Here is a 16,859-nt window from a genome sequence, read left to right on the forward strand (position 1 = left end):
CATTGTTTATGAATGGTGGCGGAAAACCAATTAACCCATATGTATAATATTGGTTAGACTTGTCGACGTGGAAATATATCCAATCCCACGTGGTTCATGAGTATCTCAAGCCCCAAAAGTAGGTAATATATAGCTTGATCGCATTAAGATCATGATGAAGAATTATACTACCTGTGGGGAAAAAAAGTAAGTATATATTATATCTAAAAAAAGACTTGAAGAGCTTGAAGGGAAGAACCAAAAAATGGCGGACGAAGGAAGCGGAAGTGGAACCGCTAATTGCATAGATATTCTGCTTGCTATCCTCTTGCCTCCTCTCGGCGTCTTCCTTAAATTTGGCTGCCATGTTTGTTTCTATTTATCTCTATATATCCATCTGACTACGTTGGTCTATACACTTTAGTTTCTATTTTTATACCAAATTTTTGAAACAAAATATGGGGAAAATAAATAATTACAGGTGGAGTTTTGGATATGTTTGGCGTTAACGTTCTTAGGATACATTCCGGGGATCATATATGCTATCTATGCCATCACCAAGAAGTAGTGATCTCTCTCTACCTTCTTGAGTCTTGTTATATGGTTACCACTTGTATATTTCATGTACAACTATAGTCTATACATGATAAATCACAGCTCTCCTCTTCTACTGCACTAGGACGATATGATTGATGAAGGAACGGTGGTGTTATTTTGATAGTTTCTTTTTTATTGTTCTTTTCAATATTGTAAGATAAACTTATTAAATATGGTAAAGTTAATATAATGGAGTTGAACTTTTAAACGTGAGCCAGCCTAACGTGATCAAAACGTATCAAACACTCGGACAACATTTTCAAAGTGAAGACTTATTTTACATTAAAATCGATGGGGGTCGTATTGAATTCGAAACAATGTTCCAACACACCTTTAAAGAGGGAAACCAAAGCTAGATATCTAATTAAGGCACAACTCTCTGTCTCCACTTCTTACTCTTTAAATTGCCATTCTCTACGGCACATAGGGCAATGAGCTTGACTCGTCTGTGAATTAACCCATTTCAATATACAATGGAGATGAAACGAATGGTTGCAAGCTCCCCAAACTGCTCAATCACCATAAGCGTACATGCGTAAGAATAGAAAGCAGGGGTTTAGTTTTAGCAACTTTTTGAAATATACAAAAAAAAGCTTAACAAGAATTTCACCAAACAATCACACTGTGTAGAGAGACATGAAAAGAGAGGAGGGACTTACTTAGAGGGCAATCATCTCCAGGGAGTTTGCAGTCAGGACAACAACCGTCAAATGGCATACGACATATCCCACATGTCTCATCTTGAGCATCCCATGTCCATGATGCAACCGCATGCCACCTACAGTTTTTTCACTATGTAAGAGTTCATGTATTGGAATTGAGAAACCACATAACACATGTACTAATGGGACAAAGAAACTTACTCTGTTTTTTTTCGAAGTCAGGGGACATCGTAGCAACAAGAGTCAAGGGAAACAAAAAAAAAACAGTTTTCCTAAATTAGGAACATTGAGCTGATCTTAGTCTACTGCCCTATGTGAAAACTAGTTGAGACTTGAGAGTTGATAACAAGAATCCTCATCAAAAGAATGCCATCAATATCAGTAATCAAAACTAAAATTCATGAGAAGAGAACAGTTTTAGATATCATCATGAATCAACAAGTCATGTTTTGAACATGAAAGAAACTATGGATGCATGATAAGCAGAGATAATGAAGTAAGAAGGATACGCAAGAGCTTGACTTTCATGGCTTCCTCCTGAAGAAACGAACAAATCTTATATCAGCTTTACAAACCCTTAAAAAAAAGGAGAAAAAACAAAGACAGTCTGTTTCTGTCAGACATTTGATCGAACAACTTGTAGGCAGGAACCAATCATTAGACCAGTCTAACACTGTAATGAAAATAAGCAACCAAACAATTAACTTCACAAAAACAAATAAAAGACGTAACTTTAACACTCAAAGGATGATTCTCTCGAGACTCCAACGAATCAAGCTCGTTCTGGAATACACAGTAACACAGAGAACACATTCATTCGATATAATCAGATATACACAGTAACACAGAGAACACAGAGACTCAGTTATATCAACACAACGGGCACAAAATTCAAAATCTCACCGGCGATGACGGAGAAGCGAAATGCGTCGGAGAAAGCAGCGAGGAGGAGGAAATGAAAGACGCGAACATGGGCTTTTAATTTAAATTGGACCTAAAATGAGCTCTTACTAATATCTTCTTCTTTTTTTTTAACGAAAATATTTTCTTACGTCAACAACAAACATTAAAAAAAACCTTGTCTTTGTCGTGAATTTAAGGTCACCGGTACCAACCGCAAACACAGTTTTTACAGTTAGTAAAAATTGTTAACATTTTATAACAATTACAAAAAAACTACAAACCGCTTTACACCGTTCTAAACTTCTCAAAATCAAAATTAGTTACCGGTTGCCCACACTTAAGAGAGTAATTTTTTTATTAAAATTATAGAAATATATAAATAAATTTTAAAAATTGAGATAATATAAGTACTAATATATATAAGTTTAATACCATTATTTTATAAATATAAATTTTATATTTATTATAATAATATGATTTATAAATATAATTTTATATTTATTATTTGGTTTTGAAATTATCATTATTTGTAATTAATATTTTGTTTATTAAATATTGTTTTATTAATTATTTTTGCATATGTGGGTAAACCATCCAAAAATTACCCGCACACGCAGCAATTTCAAATGTTGTGTCAGTCATATGAAACACTTAATAATGCTTAAAACCGCAACCACCCGTTTCCACTAACTCCTGCACTCGTAACCGCAACCGCTGTGTTTGAACCAGTCATGCTCTAAATTGTTTTTCTTTCCTTTGTCATTATTTTACATTTTAGTTATTTTTATTAGAAAAGAAACATTTGATTATACTTTAATTTGGATTAGGAATAAGATCCATTTTAGCTTACTTTTAGTCAAAGATCATCTACCATATTTTGTTTTAGATTTTTTACCATATATATACAAACCAATAAGTTTTGTTGTATGTCATAAATATGAATATTTTTTTTATATTTTCTATATGAATGAATATTTTGTTCTAGATTTCTATACTATATAGGGAACATACCATATATATACAAACTAATAGTGTTTGGCTATGACCCTGTAAATATAACCATATATGAATACAAAACTTACTTTCAAAGCTATATTTATTTCTTTTGACCCTGAAATGGTATGATATTGGTATATGTATGTGTGGATGTGTATATAAAGAACACTACCCCACATTGAAATTTACAAGACACAAAAACAAACAAACACAAACAAAAGAGTCATGACAAGAAACAGGGTGAAGATGGCTTACATAGAGAATGAGACCTCAAGGAAGACAACTTTCAGGAAAAGAAAAGGAGGCATCATGAAGAAAGCCTTGGAGTTATCAACTCTCTGTGACGTCCCAATAGCCGTATTCGTCCAGAGCGAGTACAACTCGGTCCCTGAGGTGTTCCCTCCATCGAGACAAGCTATGGGAAACATGCTGGTCAAATGGGAAAAGTTGTCGCTCGTTGAAAAGACCAAGAAGATGATGAACCAAGAGCAGTTTATCCAACAGAGGATCACCAAAGCAACTGAGAGTTGCAAGAAGGTCGCGAAGGAGAACAAAGAGTTGGCGATGAAGGAGGTCATGTACGATTGTCTCCGTGGCGATAATGCGCCATGTAATCTTGATGAGGATGAACTTCGTGATTTGGGTGGTGTTATTGACCAGTATATGAAAGGTCTTAATCGTAGGATCCAGGTTCTTATGAAGGACCATGCATCGTCCTCCACCTCTGTTGTTCCTGATGCTGCTGCTGCTGCTGCTGCTGCTGTGGCCATGCCTACAGCTGAGATGGGTTCTTCCTCAAACGTCAAGGACTTTGATCTGAATCAGACACAGAGTGAGTGATTTGTGAGCATCGTTTGCGGTCTGCCGGTCTCAACCATGTTGATGTTTCGGTTATTTAAGCTTCAATAAAAATATGTTTTAAGTACTTTTGTTTTAATTACATGTGTGTTTCGTTGGTTTGACATGTAATATTCTAGTTCATCTTCAATAAAATTTCATTTTCGCCAGTTTTATTTTTATTTCCTTGCAACAACATATTTTATGTGAATTCACGACTCGAGTGGTTAACCTACGACCGCAGTACACACAAACTAACAACTTGAGAAACTGAAATAACACGTATTGATCAAATCAAACTTTCAACTTTAAACTAATTGGTTATCATTGAATTGACTCACTCTCTTATACATTATATAAGTTTCATCAAAACTCCCAATATGTGAGCTTATATTCTTACATAGACTTTTTAAAGATTAAGATCCATGATCCATTATTCTCAGTATAATCTCAATGTCCTCTCTCAAGATAATAACTCTTCTAACCACTAACCTCTGAGACCATTATTATCGGGTCCGAGAACACAAATCACTTATGGACTAGATTAGAAAAGTGTGTGGATCGGTTCTCAATATTTTTATTAGACTTGTTTAGTAGTTCCGACACCGTATTAAATTTAATGGGCTTTCAATTTTAAACCAATCGATTGGCCCAAATCTTTTATGTACTACTTAAATCCTATCGAAACACCTAATGTAAAATATTTTATTCTTGCATAGAGTCTTTAAATATGACCCATAATCCATTAGTCTCTACATAAATCATAATTCTAATATTTTTTTTGTAAAAAAGAAGAACCTTCAAACTTCGTGCATTTTTTTTTTTGGACAACTACTTTCATTAATGCCATAGCAAATGTCAGGTGGGTGCCATAAAAGTATCACCTACATACAAAACATCTTTTTTAGATATAGATTGAAAGGAAGAAGATAGTAATCTGATGTCTGATATGACTCCATGGAGCTCTGCTACAGGTTCTGTTCCTCTAGCTGCCTTGATCAGTACAGATGAATCACTTTCGACTCTCAGGTTAGTCACTTCCATTTCCTTACACATGAGAAGGGCTTCACGCAAGGCGATACTCTCTGCAAGGAGTGCCGAGTTGACTCGCTTCTGGTAGCCTTTGAAGGAGGCTCTCTGCCTCGTGTCTTAAATTGTCCATCCGAGTCCTGCTGCTTTATCTTCGCTTCTCCATGCTGCATCAGTGCGAACGTAGACCTCTGCATTTGTTTGATCTTCCAGAACTCGTAGTCTCTTTTGAGAAGACACCTTCTCTCCAATAACATTCACTGCCCACTCCTTAGCCGCTACTATGGCTGCCGTCATAGTATTTTCCGGAGAAACTGTCTTATCTTCAAATAGGAACTTGTTACGGTCTCAAACTTCGTGCACTTATTATATCGTTTTGCAGTACATAAAAAAAATATAAAGTTGGACTTAATACATTTCATATGTCAAACTAGTTCTTGCAACATGTTTTCCTAAAGTACCGGCACAACAATTGCCTTTTCTTATTATAAACTCGAATCGTATCCACCATGCAAGCTGGACACAACAGAAATTCTAAAAACTGAAGCAATTGTCAGAATTGATATTATGTCCGCTCGAAAATAATATGGCCTTACGTATAATGAAATCGTAGGGCTGAAGGCTGAAGGCTGAAGCTATGATTAGAATTGATGCATCACCAAATCGATGCATGTGGCAAACAATTGTAACTATTTCTAATTTTTTTTAAAGTCATTTTTTTAACACCAAAATTAATACATAAACATAAATTGCACTCAATAACCTAAGAAAAAACCAAAAATTTTTGACCCAAACATATCCGATCCCCATGGGATTCTAGGCAGCTGATATCTCTATCCTCTTGTCTTCCTTTGATTATGTTTCCTTCCATTTCTGTAATTGATCATCTTTGTGTTTTAAGGATGGGCTAGCAAAACAGGCCTTTAGACCATCATTAAAGGGGAACTTTAACAATGGGATCCTTAACAAAAATTAATTAAATATTTGAGTGATCCCCACAAAAAGTTAAGGATTGGTGATAGAAAGCACAAAATAAAAACCGATCTTAGAAGAGTTTTTGCATTGTTCGCGGAACCCAACATGTGGCGGCCCGCGATTGGTTCGCTTTTTAATTTTTTTTTTCAAACAAAAAAAAAATCCTAAAAAACTGTGCCACCGGTTTCAGCGATAATTATGCTCTTAGAAACTTTTTACCGAACCCAATTTAAATCAATGAATGAAGTATTTGTGCGCAACAAAAAAACCTAAGAAAAAACCAAAATTATTACTAACTAAAACTTGTAACATTATAACTGTCCAAAGTGGCCTATTCTTGGTTTTGTATACATTTGGATCTTTTAGATTCGAAAGAAGGTGACTAACACGTGAATGCTATATTTCAACAACAATCTAGCAGGGATTTCAGTCTTCTTTTTGCTTTTACATTGTGCGGTAGAACTTTTTATTCCAACCCTTTATTCATCTAATTATTAAATTCCTATGATTTGGTAAATATGTAAATAGATACCCCAAGAAAATAAATCAAATAGCAGACAAAAAGGTTAAAATGGAAATAAGAATATAGAAGAGAAAGGAAAAGAGCTTTTAGATGGTTGGTTCTAATACGAAAGACACGGAGGAAGTCATATCTTGTCCATTTTGACAGAAAGTGTTTCAACCCACATTGATGGGCTTGATTTGATCTTCAAAATCATGAATCTGTTTATATAGCGTACTTGTACTCTAGCTTTTGTGTTTCGTTTCTTGTAGGGCTAAGCATTTAGAAACCCTACGAAGAATCTATAGACCAAATCTTAGAATAGGAGATAGCACTACTGTTGGATGATTATGTGTCTTGGTTTTTCATAAATGTTTTGTATTTTGAATTGATGGTCCATAGCATTGATCGAGAAATTACATTACTATTCGGGTTTGTTATTGATTTGAACACGTAAAACACAAGTAACGAATATTTCTTATTACTGTACAAAAATAAACGACGAATATAAAATATCTATAATCTTTACGAGTAAAAAACAAAGCTTAATATACATTGACTGTCAGTGGACTATGGAGTATGACCAGCTATATTACATGGCATTAGCTAAATGAAGTTATAGCAACAGTTTCAATGTAAGTATTTATCCTTCGTCCTCACGAAATGTTGGGCAGTGTTAAAGGCTATTCTCCGCTTTAGTAACAATTTGCATTTTGAATCCGATCCTGCTCATTATGGGTCAAAACCTACATAATTAGTAAAGTTGAGCACCATATTTTAATATTTTGTAGTAGACTCTCTATACATGGACACTTTCTCAATGCATCAGACAAAAAGAAATATATGCACTGCGAATATCACTATTTAAATGTGAATCGTAGATTTATCTTTCGAATGTAAAACAACTCTAAACCATCCATAGCTAGACAAAAAAAAAAACAGGAATCTCTATATTGTCTAGTTGACCGTTTGGTCTTCAAGTTAGGACAACACCAATATAACGCAGCTACGATTGATCAGGGGCGGATCTACAGTGTTGTGTACGGGGGCACGTGCCCCCGACTACTTTATAAAACTTCTTAAGTAATTATGTTGACATTCAACTCTGGTAAAACAATTGGCAAAGCTGTCCCTGATAAGTCGAATACCTACCGAGTTCAAAGCCCCCTCTCTGTATTTTTTTCTTTTGGCTGTATAATTAATGTGGTTACACGTTTACATTTATTCTATCTTTTTAGCTATTATAGTAGCATTTTCTACTTTTTGTTTGATTATTATACTTTTCTCAGCATATCTTTTCTTTATTTGTTTTTTTTTTCATAGTTCTTTCTATTATATTTCATGTTTAAATTTCAATTTTTTTTAAGCACGTTTCATTGTTTTAGTAATATATATTAGTAAATGAACAATTCTAATTAATATTTAGATGATAAACAATTCATTCATTTCAATTTAATTTTTAGAATTTAGTTCTTTGAGGTATTATGACCAAAAATATGTATGACATTGACATACTGTTGTTATATGTATAAAACAATGGCATTTTCTATATATTTCCAAATTGGTTGTAACAGTATTGTAATTGATAATATTTTTTTAAAAAAAATATAATCTTAAAATTATAGCATTCGAATAAAAATAGTGAATTGTTGTTTTGACAGTTTAAAACTATTTATTTTTTATTATTAACAGTCTATAATATTTATTAATAAATTATATATTTTTTATTATATTACTAATATTAATATTAATTATGTGCCCCCGTCAAATAATTTGTCTGGCTCTGCCACTGCGATTGATGGAACATAGTTAGGGTTTATACTAATATATTTTTTTTGATAAGTAGTTTATAATAATATATACTGAAGAAGAAATTTGTAAAAATACTGTATATTAATGATTTAGGTGTGAAAGTGTGTATGTTATTGATGTTATAAACTTATACAGTTATGATGAACAAAAGCATCATAGAATAAACGAATACGAGAGTAATTTGAGTATAAGTTCGCTTAGACCTGCAAACTAATTTGAGTATAAGTTCTTTGATATTATCATTCGCAATGACTTGTCAATTATATTTACTTGATTTAACTGAATCTCTTATATTAGCTGAGACCTGCAAACTAGTTAGAATCTAACCAATAAAAAATAAAAGTTATAGATCTCATGTCACTGTGATTACTGAGAAATATTCTTGTCAATTTATGTGTGGCTTTCGATCATCTAGCAGTAGCATTGTGTGTTGTTGATATAATCAACAGATTGGGTAATTAATTTTTACTTTTTTGCATTCGGTTTAATAATATTAGTGTAAGAATATTATGTGATAGTATCAAAATAAATAAAAACTTGAAAACAAAAAGGATGTGAAAAAAATATAATAGGCAAAAGAAGTTGAGGACAAATAGAGAAAAGCAAGGAATAAATGTACCTTCGTGTACAACTACAATATATGTGGGCGGGATACTAAGAGCATCTTTATCCCATATACTCTACTAGGTCTCTTATTTTATTTTTAATAGTATTTTAGGAGTTAATTTTGGTAAGATACATGTTTAAGAACTTTGAGATTTTTCTCCCTTCATTGCAAGTCTCTTATTTAGGGTTTCTTAAAAAATGTCAACTCATTTGATTGGTGGCATTGTAGATAACAACAACATAACAGGCTTTGTAGAAGAAACAATCTCTTGAAAACCTGAGAGTAACAGGCTTTGTAGATTCATCATCTGCTTTTTGTATATCTTCTGTTTGAGATCCATTATTAGTCTTGGAAGAAGCTGCCTCTGCAATGGGAGTTGAACTCTCTGTAACAATAACGCCACCGTCTTTGTCTGCTTCAAGCAGAGGAGGAGACATATCTTCTGCAATTGGACAAATCAGTCAATAGCATGAAACTTTCAGTGAAGTACAAAGCAGAGAATGTCTGTATCTTATCAAGCAATGAAACCTAAACTCTTTAGCCTTTTACCATTTGCAACGCTAAAGCAGTGAATATCTAAACAAGTACATAACAAACATACGCTCTAGGGAACCAAAAATAAACAACCAAACAGTAACTCTGTGTAGATTCTTACCTCCTAAAAGAGAAATAGATGTTTCATACTGAATTGAACAAGCCCTAGTTGTAGCATCTTGTGGTTGCAACGCACTGTTCGTCTTGGATGAAGCTGTTTCGGCAATGGGAGTCGAGCTTTCTATCACAGTAACACCACCGGTGTCAGCTTCAGGCAAAGGAGAGAGATCTTCTGCAAGAACAAATCTTTTCAGTTAAAAAAACCCCACCTAAGACTCAAACTATACAACCTTTGAGACCTTCAAACTCTAAAAGCAGGATTCCATACAAGCAGCATCAAGAAAGAAAGACTTACTTCTTTTTCTGAGACTCCATTGCTTCAAGAGCATCACTCTTCAGCTCATCCAGCTGTGCTTTGGCAATGCTTAGCTCCAAATTTTCCTCGTACTTAGGAAGATATTCTTTCCTAATCCCAAGCATGTTGTTCACAATTAAAGAAATGCAATTTCATTAGCTGTTTTTATGTAGACCGAACATTTGTTGAAAAGTGTGATATTAACGCACTTTCTCCAAAGCCTCGAACATCATGGCCTCAGCACCAAGTTCATCAGTAAGACCCTCCTGCAATTACAAGCACAAAAGTAACTCAAAGACTGCTTTTAACACTTCTCAAATGCTTCACACAAAATAATGAAAAAGAGTGCGAAACTAAAAATAATGAACATGAACGATCCAATTGGAGAATCTGGCGATATCGTCTTCTCGGAGACGGAGATGGCGGTGGCGGGGAGCTGTAGCAGCAGCACCGTCCGCCGGTAGATTCAGTTCCCACGACTCATTCGGATGTCCATACAAACTCAAATTCTCCATCTCTACACAAACAAACAAAAAAAAAAATCAAATCTCCCAAACAAAAAAGGCCAAAACTTTCTTGTCCTGGAGAGAAATCAATTAAAGGAGATGAAGAGATTACACCGGAAAAGTCCTACTCCTGCCATGGCTTCTTCTTCTTTCTTCCTTCTTCGCCATAGAAAAGTACTGGAAGAGACGGTCTCTTCTGTTGCTTGATTAAGAGACGTAGTTTGAGGTAATTGCTATTTTTCTTTTTTTTTTTTTTTTTAAAAACAATAAGAGACGGCTTTTGAAGACCCCGTTAAAGATGCTTTAAAAACAACTCCAACAGTTAGAAACCATACAAATTTCTTTAAAAACATATTAGTAATCATGTTTTAGTTTTTATAAATCAATAAAAATATTAATTTCCTCTCGTATGATGACATGTGTCTTTTGATTAAATTATGAGTTCTTAAAAAGTAAAAAATACGAATTTTTGGTTTTTTACTCTTTCAATTTCATTATTTTGTTTTTTTTCTTCTAAAATACTTAGAATTCCTCCTAATACTCACTATTGGGGCTGCTCTAATACCATCGACATATTGTTCTAGATTCTACAGCTGGCTTCAAATCTTTGTTCTTGCTTAACTAATCTTAATATACGATCCTTTCGTTCTTGTTAGTTGGTAGCTATATTAAAATGTATCAAAGTTAATCAATTTACAAAAAGGTTACATATTTGCTACGAATATCATTAGCCGCTCTTCAGATTTTATTAGACTAATGACTTTGGTTTTGCCATTTTGTGATCGTTGCTTTTTTTTTTGGCAACTTTGCGATCGTTGCTTAAACATAGTAGTTAAACTTTTTTAACAAACCAAAAAGGTATATTGTGATTGTGAGGTTGTTATTTGTGCAAGTCCTTCCTAGAGATCGATATACACATGAAACAATAGTGTAAGATCTTAATTTTCACTAGCTAGACCTGAATCATATCAATGTAAATATCTTAGTACTGTGTGCGTCTTGATATGTTGTTCTTGATCATATGTCATTTATATGGGAACATTTTTGTTAGAGAGTATAGTTGACATATTTATATGGATCATATATACACTGAAAATTTGCATGTTCTGAACTTGTCAAGTCCAATTAAACTATTAACTGTAGAGAAATGGCTTTAAACTAGATGTAAGGCATTTTATAAACAAATCATCATAAGGACAGCATCATGAACATAAAAGAAAAGGGAATATACATAGAACCAAACTAAGTAAGCTATTGGCATTCTTTCGTTCATCATCATCATCATGATTATGATGATGGCTAGTTATGATGAGACTGGCAAGGAGGGAGAGTTTGGCACTCAGACTCAGAGACACGAGAGGCATGGAACTTGGCGATGAAGGCAGAAGCTTTACGGTCAATACCTGGCTCAGCCACCCAATATCGCTTGTCCTCGTCGCTGGCCCATGCCTTTCTTGTGTATACGCCATCGTCCCATGCGTCTGCTTCAACTCTGTGAGACGACCTTCGTGATTTAAAGAAGCTGAAGAGCGAGAACTTCTTTCTGCTGCTGCCTCCCATTAGACGGTACAAGAACACGCCAAGATCCAAGAAAATAGAACGTTAAATTTGTTTAAGTTTGATGTGTTTGTGTATGTAAAGAGATGGGTTTTGCGGATGTATTTATAGGGTGACTGGTAAAGCAGCTTCATGTAGGAGGTTCTTTTTGTCCGGTTTGGTTCGAATCTTGGTTGGTTCTGTTTAGAAATTATCAAAGCGAAATAAAGTTTTGTTCAGTGTTCTAAGCTACATTGTCGGACCAACGTGCTTTTATGTGTCGCTTGCAATTACTTGGACCCTATTCCTTTGTGAGATGTTGTATCCTTTTTTTTTACTTTTATGGGTGTATTAATATATACATCTCGAATAGTTAGAGTTTCCTTTTACAAAATTAAAACAATCATTTCCCCAAAAAAATCAACATAAAATTGGGGTATCTTAACATAACATAAATTATTCTCCTCAAAAATTACGTTTTATCCTAACTCAAAGCTGATAGCATCATAGCACCAATTAAAACAGGACAATAACCGACTCATTTTGTGTATTGCATGCAATTTCTTATAAGGTGTTAGCTACGTGTATACTCCCTCCATCAAATAATAATCAGCTATTTCCCATAGTTTACTACTTTCTAGCTCGTCATCTAAAAGATCAAGGGAAACTCTCCAATGTTAATACTTATGAGACCTTCATAAATTTTTATATCAAAAGAAAATCATTTTTTCTTCCCATCTTTTTAGAATGATACAAGAATTCAATTAATAGTACCCGGGTAACAAATAATGATAGAAAAATAATATAACAACAAAAAAGAGAGCAAACAAAATGGAAACAAAAATAATAAAAATATATAAAATTTTAATGGAATCAATGAAAATATGTGAAAATAATAATTCGAAACAATCAGTTAAAAACAACAACATTGCAATATTATAATTTAACGAGTTAGAAGAAGTATTTTTGATAAACAATAGAAGGGTAACAACAAGTATAGTTATTTTTTTTTGAACGACTCAAGTATAGGTATAAAAATTAAAAAATACTCAAAAATATATAATCAAATTATAATTTCAAAAACATGTTATTGTTATTATTATTTTGACTGAAAACATGTTGTTTATAATGCAAAATAAAAAGATATGCGTGTTAAGGCTGATTCTCCTCTAATACATATAGAGAGTTACGTTGTGGTATATCCATCAGATAATGTGGTCTTTTTTCCTAATTCATCCATCAGATGAGGCGCTATTTTCTTATAATTAATTTTCCACATTATAATACATAAATCAATGCAAAGAAAATCATAGTAATGGAGATATTGTTCGAGAATCTGAAAGGGAGGATGAAGATGAAGAAACGTGGAAGCTGGTATTACAGTCGGAAGGTTATTGAGATTTTATCGGACAAGGTCAGTCTTAAAGGGGTCTGTATTAACTTTAACTTAAAGAGTATTTGCTCAATCCCAAAGGCATCCAAGTTCTCTCTCTCTCTCTCTCTCTCTCTCTCTCTCTCTCTCTCTCTCTCTCTCTCTCTCTCTCTCTCTCTCTCTCTCTCTCTCTCTCTCTCTCTCTCTCTCTCTCTCTTTAACTCTTTTCTTTTGAACTTTCTGCAAACTTCTTTTATTCAAGTGATCGAATCAAACCAAAAGTGTGTATTATTTTATGTTTCTATAGAATTATTGTAATAAATGTCCAAACACAGTAGTGTTTCTTTGTTATTTCTTGCTTTCTTCTCTTAATGATGCCTTCTAGATACGGCTCTCTCAAATTTCAACAAAGTGCCAAACTCTATCACTTATATTCATCTGCCTAAAGTCTGTTAGTCAATGCAAATAAGAAATTATTGTGTTCTTTTGCCTTAACAGAAAAAAATATATTGTATATTTTGTGGAAACATATCAATTTTGTAGGTCATCTGTATATCAAACCTTCATCTCTCATCATATTCAACTTCTAAATTTAAATATATTTTATTCCTGAATTCTACTACGTTTCACCTTTTTCGCTTCACATATTCATATAAATGAACACTGAGATTTGGGAACATACATATGGTAAAACACGTTAGATTTCGATTGTCTTAACTACACATCCAGTCATCCGCTACATAATTTCATTATTAGAGTATTACATACACTATGACAAGGCTGTAGTAGAACGTACTAGAGTACAGTATTTTTCATATAATCATGTAAACTAATAAATCCCAAAGTTCAAATTAAAAGGAATCTGTCGAAGAATAAAAGACACAAATGTGTTATTTTATATGTTAAAGAGTGCTTCTTCTTTCGTTTTCCTTCTTTGAGGAATATATTCAACAGCTTCAAGCTACACTATAACAAGTAGTAGTTTATTAATATCTAGTAGACTTTTTCATACGAATGCCATAATCTTCTATAATAATCGTGTAGCCTATAAACTACATATTTTAAGCAATAATTAAAGCATGACTATTCACCACCAACAAAGATCGTTATCGAATTTTATAAATGAAAGAAAAAGTTTGATTGATTCTTTTGGATGTGAATGGATTAATCTTAGCGGATTTGCAAGCGAAAAAGAAACTCTCCTTGGTATTATTGTGGGTTTGGAAATTTTTTTTTTGGGGAAAAATTATCCCTTATTTTAATGCATAAGTAACATAAAATTAAATATAACACATATTATTTGTTTGCTAAAATATAATGACAAATAACTATTTAAACTTGTATTGGAAAAAGCCTTACATACTTTGAAAATATAAGGGCCTCTAAGAGATGCTATATCTAAAAAAAATAAACAAAAGGTATTTTAACATATAGTTTTTTTTTTTTTTTGTAACTGTATTTTAACATATAGTTTCTACTTTCTTCTTCCTCTTTTTTGATCAACATAGTTTCTACTTTCAAGTTACGATATTAAAAAGCATACACCAAACATAGTATATGTTTCAAAGTAAAAAAGTAACCCACTAAGCTAGCTAGCACCATATATGCGCATTACAAAAGTCACTCATCTTTTTATCACGACCAATCATATGAACGAATGTAACCACAAACCTTTTAAATTTTTAATATAGGAAACTGAGTGGGTAATCCTCAACTTGGACCAGATTCCTTCTCCTTTTTTACTTTTCATTTCTAATTTATATTATTTACTAATTTTATTTTAACACAAATGCTAAAATCAATTTTAAATTTTAAATTATAATTTTCACTTAACCAAAATATTTTTGGTGGTTTGAGCCCAAGGCCCAGTACTAAGAATGTATGGGCTTAGCAAGGTCTACTTCTACTGCCTGCTTCCTGTCCATTATGACAATCCAGGTGTTAGCAGAACGTGAGCTGAAGATCCAGAGCGATGTGAAAGAGATTCGCAAAGTCTTCTGTTGTGAACTCTGCAGCAACCAGTATAGAACGGTGATGGAGTCTGAAGGTCATTTGAGCTCATATGATCACAACCATAACAAGGTAAACAAATAATACATGAACCCTTGTTCTTGTTTCATAGCCTATCGATGGCCTGAAAACATCCAAGTGTGACTATGCAGCGATTCAAAGATATGAAAGAAATGCTCCGTGAATGCAGCCGCGACGATAGGAAGAAGCGAGAGAAGCAGCGTCAAGAGAGGGAGATGACTAAAATGTGCTCAATACTATCTGTTCCTTTTACATGTTTTGATATATTGTGGTACGGTTGGACTTAACCCCAGAGTATTGTTTTCTTTCTTTAGGACTGATGCTCGTAAACAACAGAACAAGCAAGAAGAAGACCCATAGAACGTCCCAGCTTCATTGCCGGCTAAGACCACTGTTCCACCACTAGCTGTCCAAGAACAACGAAAAACATTGAAGTTTGGCTTTTCTATCAAAGAGCGGCAGTATATCAAAGGTGCAGTAACACAAGTTAGGACTAGTTAATCCTGCTACAACATTGCTTGCTCACATATCAATTGAAACTAAATATCTGTTTCATTTGTGTAGAGCAAACCAACAAGCAGCAACAAGAAGCCTAAAGTAAGCAATTGCATCGATTTTTGGCCACGGATAGCGACAAAGATTAAAGTTGTTACATCTTGATTCAAGAACATTGTACTTTATGTGATTCTATTTTCTGTTTAAAAAATAAAAAATTAATCTGCAACAAAATTACTGTCTTTCAAGTCTTTGGCTCTGTATCAATCTGACCGTTAAAGGTTAAATTGCCACTCCTACTTATGGACTAAATGTTATAAAGATGGTTCATGGACCCAAAAAGAAGGAAGAGGCGGCATTGGTTGGATTAGTAGAGATCAGGATGGCAAGGTGCTATGGTCAGGGGCTACGAGAAATTCAAGGATTGGGATCCGCTATAGAAGCGGGAGCTGAAGCACTCAGATGGGCAGTATCAATATTGACTGGTTTTTGATATCGAAATGTTGTTGTTGAGTCTGACTCGCAAGTGCTGGTCCGGATGATCAGAGATGAGGAGGATATATGGCATATACTAAAAGTTTAAAATCAATCATCCAGGACATAACCCATTCTTTGATAGCATTCCCAGCTTATGTGATATCATATTACCCTAGGAAAGGAAATAAGGCAGCTGGTAAGATAGCAAATGAGACTTTTTCATTTACGAATAATGTCCCTAACCCGTCATGTATTCTATTAGTGTCACCTTGGGTAAAGTCTTTTATGGAGGCTGATAAACCTTGTGTAAGAATGTCTTAGAGGAAAATGAAAGTTGATGTTGAGCAAAAGAAGAAGAAAAAGAAAAACAACCGTTAGAAGGTGGGTAACCGCTGTGTCCTGTCCGTAGAAAGATGTAACGGATGCAAAATAGCAGACCATTTAACACGTGAGTTAAAAGAGCCTTTGTGTTGGTGGTAACTTGGTAGGTGATATCTTCCTTCCTTACCAACACGCGCCAGTCACGTGACATGGTTATTTTGTTTGTCCACTTGTCGTCGTCATGGAACCGCACTTTCACAACTTGTCTTTATC

At 33.9% G+C, this 16,859-nt stretch overlaps 4 protein-coding genes, 1 long non-coding RNA gene and 1 pseudogene across 20 annotated transcripts; 3 read left to right on the forward strand and 3 right to left on the reverse strand.

Annotated features, from left to right (window-relative positions):
* The first annotated feature begins 171 nt into the window (after window positions 1-171).
* On the forward strand, window positions 172-784 carry LOC125575905. Its single transcript, XR_007314458.1, has 2 exons — window positions 172-346; window positions 461-784. It is a non-coding gene; the product is annotated as an uncharacterized LOC125575905 (long non-coding RNA).
* A 48-nt stretch (window positions 785-832) lies between these two features.
* On the reverse strand, window positions 833-2,210 carry LOC106352135 (anaphase-promoting complex subunit 11-like). Its single transcript, XM_048781664.1, has 6 exons — window positions 2,142-2,210; window positions 1,955-2,021; window positions 1,876-1,911; window positions 1,748-1,775; window positions 1,236-1,354; window positions 833-1,084 (listed from the first exon to the last, which is right to left on the reverse strand). Exons 1-6 carry the CDS (start codon window positions 2,208-2,210, stop codon window positions 969-971), a joined length of 435 nt encoding a protein of 144 aa, XP_048637621.1. The 3' UTR covers window positions 833-968.
* Window positions 2,211-3,383: 1,173 nt separating this feature from the next.
* LOC106370337 (MADS-box transcription factor PHERES 2-like) lies at window positions 3,384-3,977 on the forward strand. Its single transcript, XM_013810366.3, has one exon. The coding sequence runs from the start codon at window positions 3,384-3,386 to the stop codon at window positions 3,975-3,977; it is 594 nt and encodes a 197-aa protein (XP_013665820.2).
* A 5,057-nt stretch (window positions 3,978-9,034) lies between these two features.
* LOC125575906 lies at window positions 9,035-10,637 on the reverse strand. 16 transcript variants are annotated; one of them, XR_007314459.1, is made up of 6 exons: window positions 10,469-10,590; window positions 10,217-10,365; window positions 10,058-10,114; window positions 9,849-9,959; window positions 9,555-9,722; window positions 9,035-9,341 (listed from the first exon to the last, which is right to left on the reverse strand). XR_007314459.1 is itself a non-coding variant. In XM_048735156.1 (6 exons), exons 4-6 carry the CDS (start codon window positions 9,880-9,882, stop codon window positions 9,100-9,102), a joined length of 447 nt encoding a protein of 148 aa, XP_048591113.1. In that variant the 5' UTR covers window positions 9,883-9,959; window positions 10,058-10,114; window positions 10,203-10,365; window positions 10,467-10,585; the 3' UTR covers window positions 9,035-9,099. The 16 variants fall into 16 exon arrangements, 15 of the variants coding, with proteins under 15 accessions (XP_048591113.1, XP_048591120.1, XP_048591121.1 ...); XM_048735156.1 differs by having other exon boundaries at window positions 9,555-9,725; window positions 10,203-10,365; window positions 10,467-10,585; XM_048735163.1 differs by having other exon boundaries at window positions 9,555-9,725; window positions 10,467-10,584.
* Window positions 10,638-11,500: 863 nt separating this feature from the next.
* On the reverse strand, window positions 11,501-13,404 carry BNAA06G28260D. Its single transcript, XM_048735171.1, has one exon. The coding sequence runs from the start codon at window positions 11,912-11,914 to the stop codon at window positions 11,654-11,656; it is 261 nt and encodes an 86-aa protein (XP_048591128.1). The 5' UTR covers window positions 11,915-13,404; the 3' UTR covers window positions 11,501-11,653.
* Window positions 13,405-14,737: 1,333 nt separating this feature from the next.
* On the forward strand, window positions 14,738-16,655 carry LOC111198683 (annotated as a pseudogene).
* The last annotated feature ends 204 nt before the right edge of the window (window positions 16,656-16,859 follow it).

This window comes from Brassica napus, chromosome A6, assembly GCF_020379485.1.
Source record: "Brassica napus cultivar Da-Ae chromosome A6, Da-Ae, whole genome shotgun sequence".
NCBI lineage: Eukaryota > Viridiplantae > Streptophyta > Magnoliopsida > Brassicales > Brassicaceae > Brassica > Brassica napus.

What these genes read in the sequence shown, in the direction of transcription:
- LOC106352135 (XM_048781664.1), bottom strand. Translation starts at nt 2,210, where the DNA reads ATGTTCGCGTCTTTCATTTCCTCCTCCTCGCTGCTTTCTCCGACGCAT. An exon ending in TCGCTTCTCCGTCATCGCCG is followed by an intron (nt 2,022 to 2,141) that starts GTGAGATTTTGA and finishes TGTGTATTCCAG; the next exon opens with AACGAGCTTGATTCGTTGGA. An exon ending in TGGAGATGATTGCCCTCTAA is followed by an intron (nt 1,085 to 1,235) that starts GTAAGTCCCTCC and finishes GTGATTGAGCAG; the next exon opens with TTTGGGGAGCTTGCAACCAT.
- BNAA06G28260D (XM_048735171.1), bottom strand. Translation starts at nt 11,914, where the DNA reads ATGGGAGGCAGCAGCAGAAAGAAGTTCTCGCTCTTCAGCTTCTTTAAA.
- LOC125575906 (XM_048735158.1), bottom strand. Translation starts at nt 9,882, where the DNA reads ATGCTCTTGAAGCAATGGAGTCTCAGAAAAAGAA. An exon ending in ATGGAGTCTCAGAAAAAGAA is followed by an intron (nt 9,726 to 9,848) that starts GTAAGTCTTTCT and finishes TTGTTCTTGCAG; the next exon opens with AAGATCTCTCTCCTTTGCCT. An exon ending in ATCTATTTCTCTTTTAGGAG is followed by an intron (nt 9,342 to 9,554) that starts GTAAGAATCTAC and finishes GTCCAATTGCAG; the next exon opens with AAGATATGTCTCCTCCTCTG.
- LOC106370337 (XM_013810366.3), top strand. Translation starts at nt 3,384, where the DNA reads ATGGCTTACATAGAGAATGAGACCTCAAGGAAGACAACTTTCAGGAAA.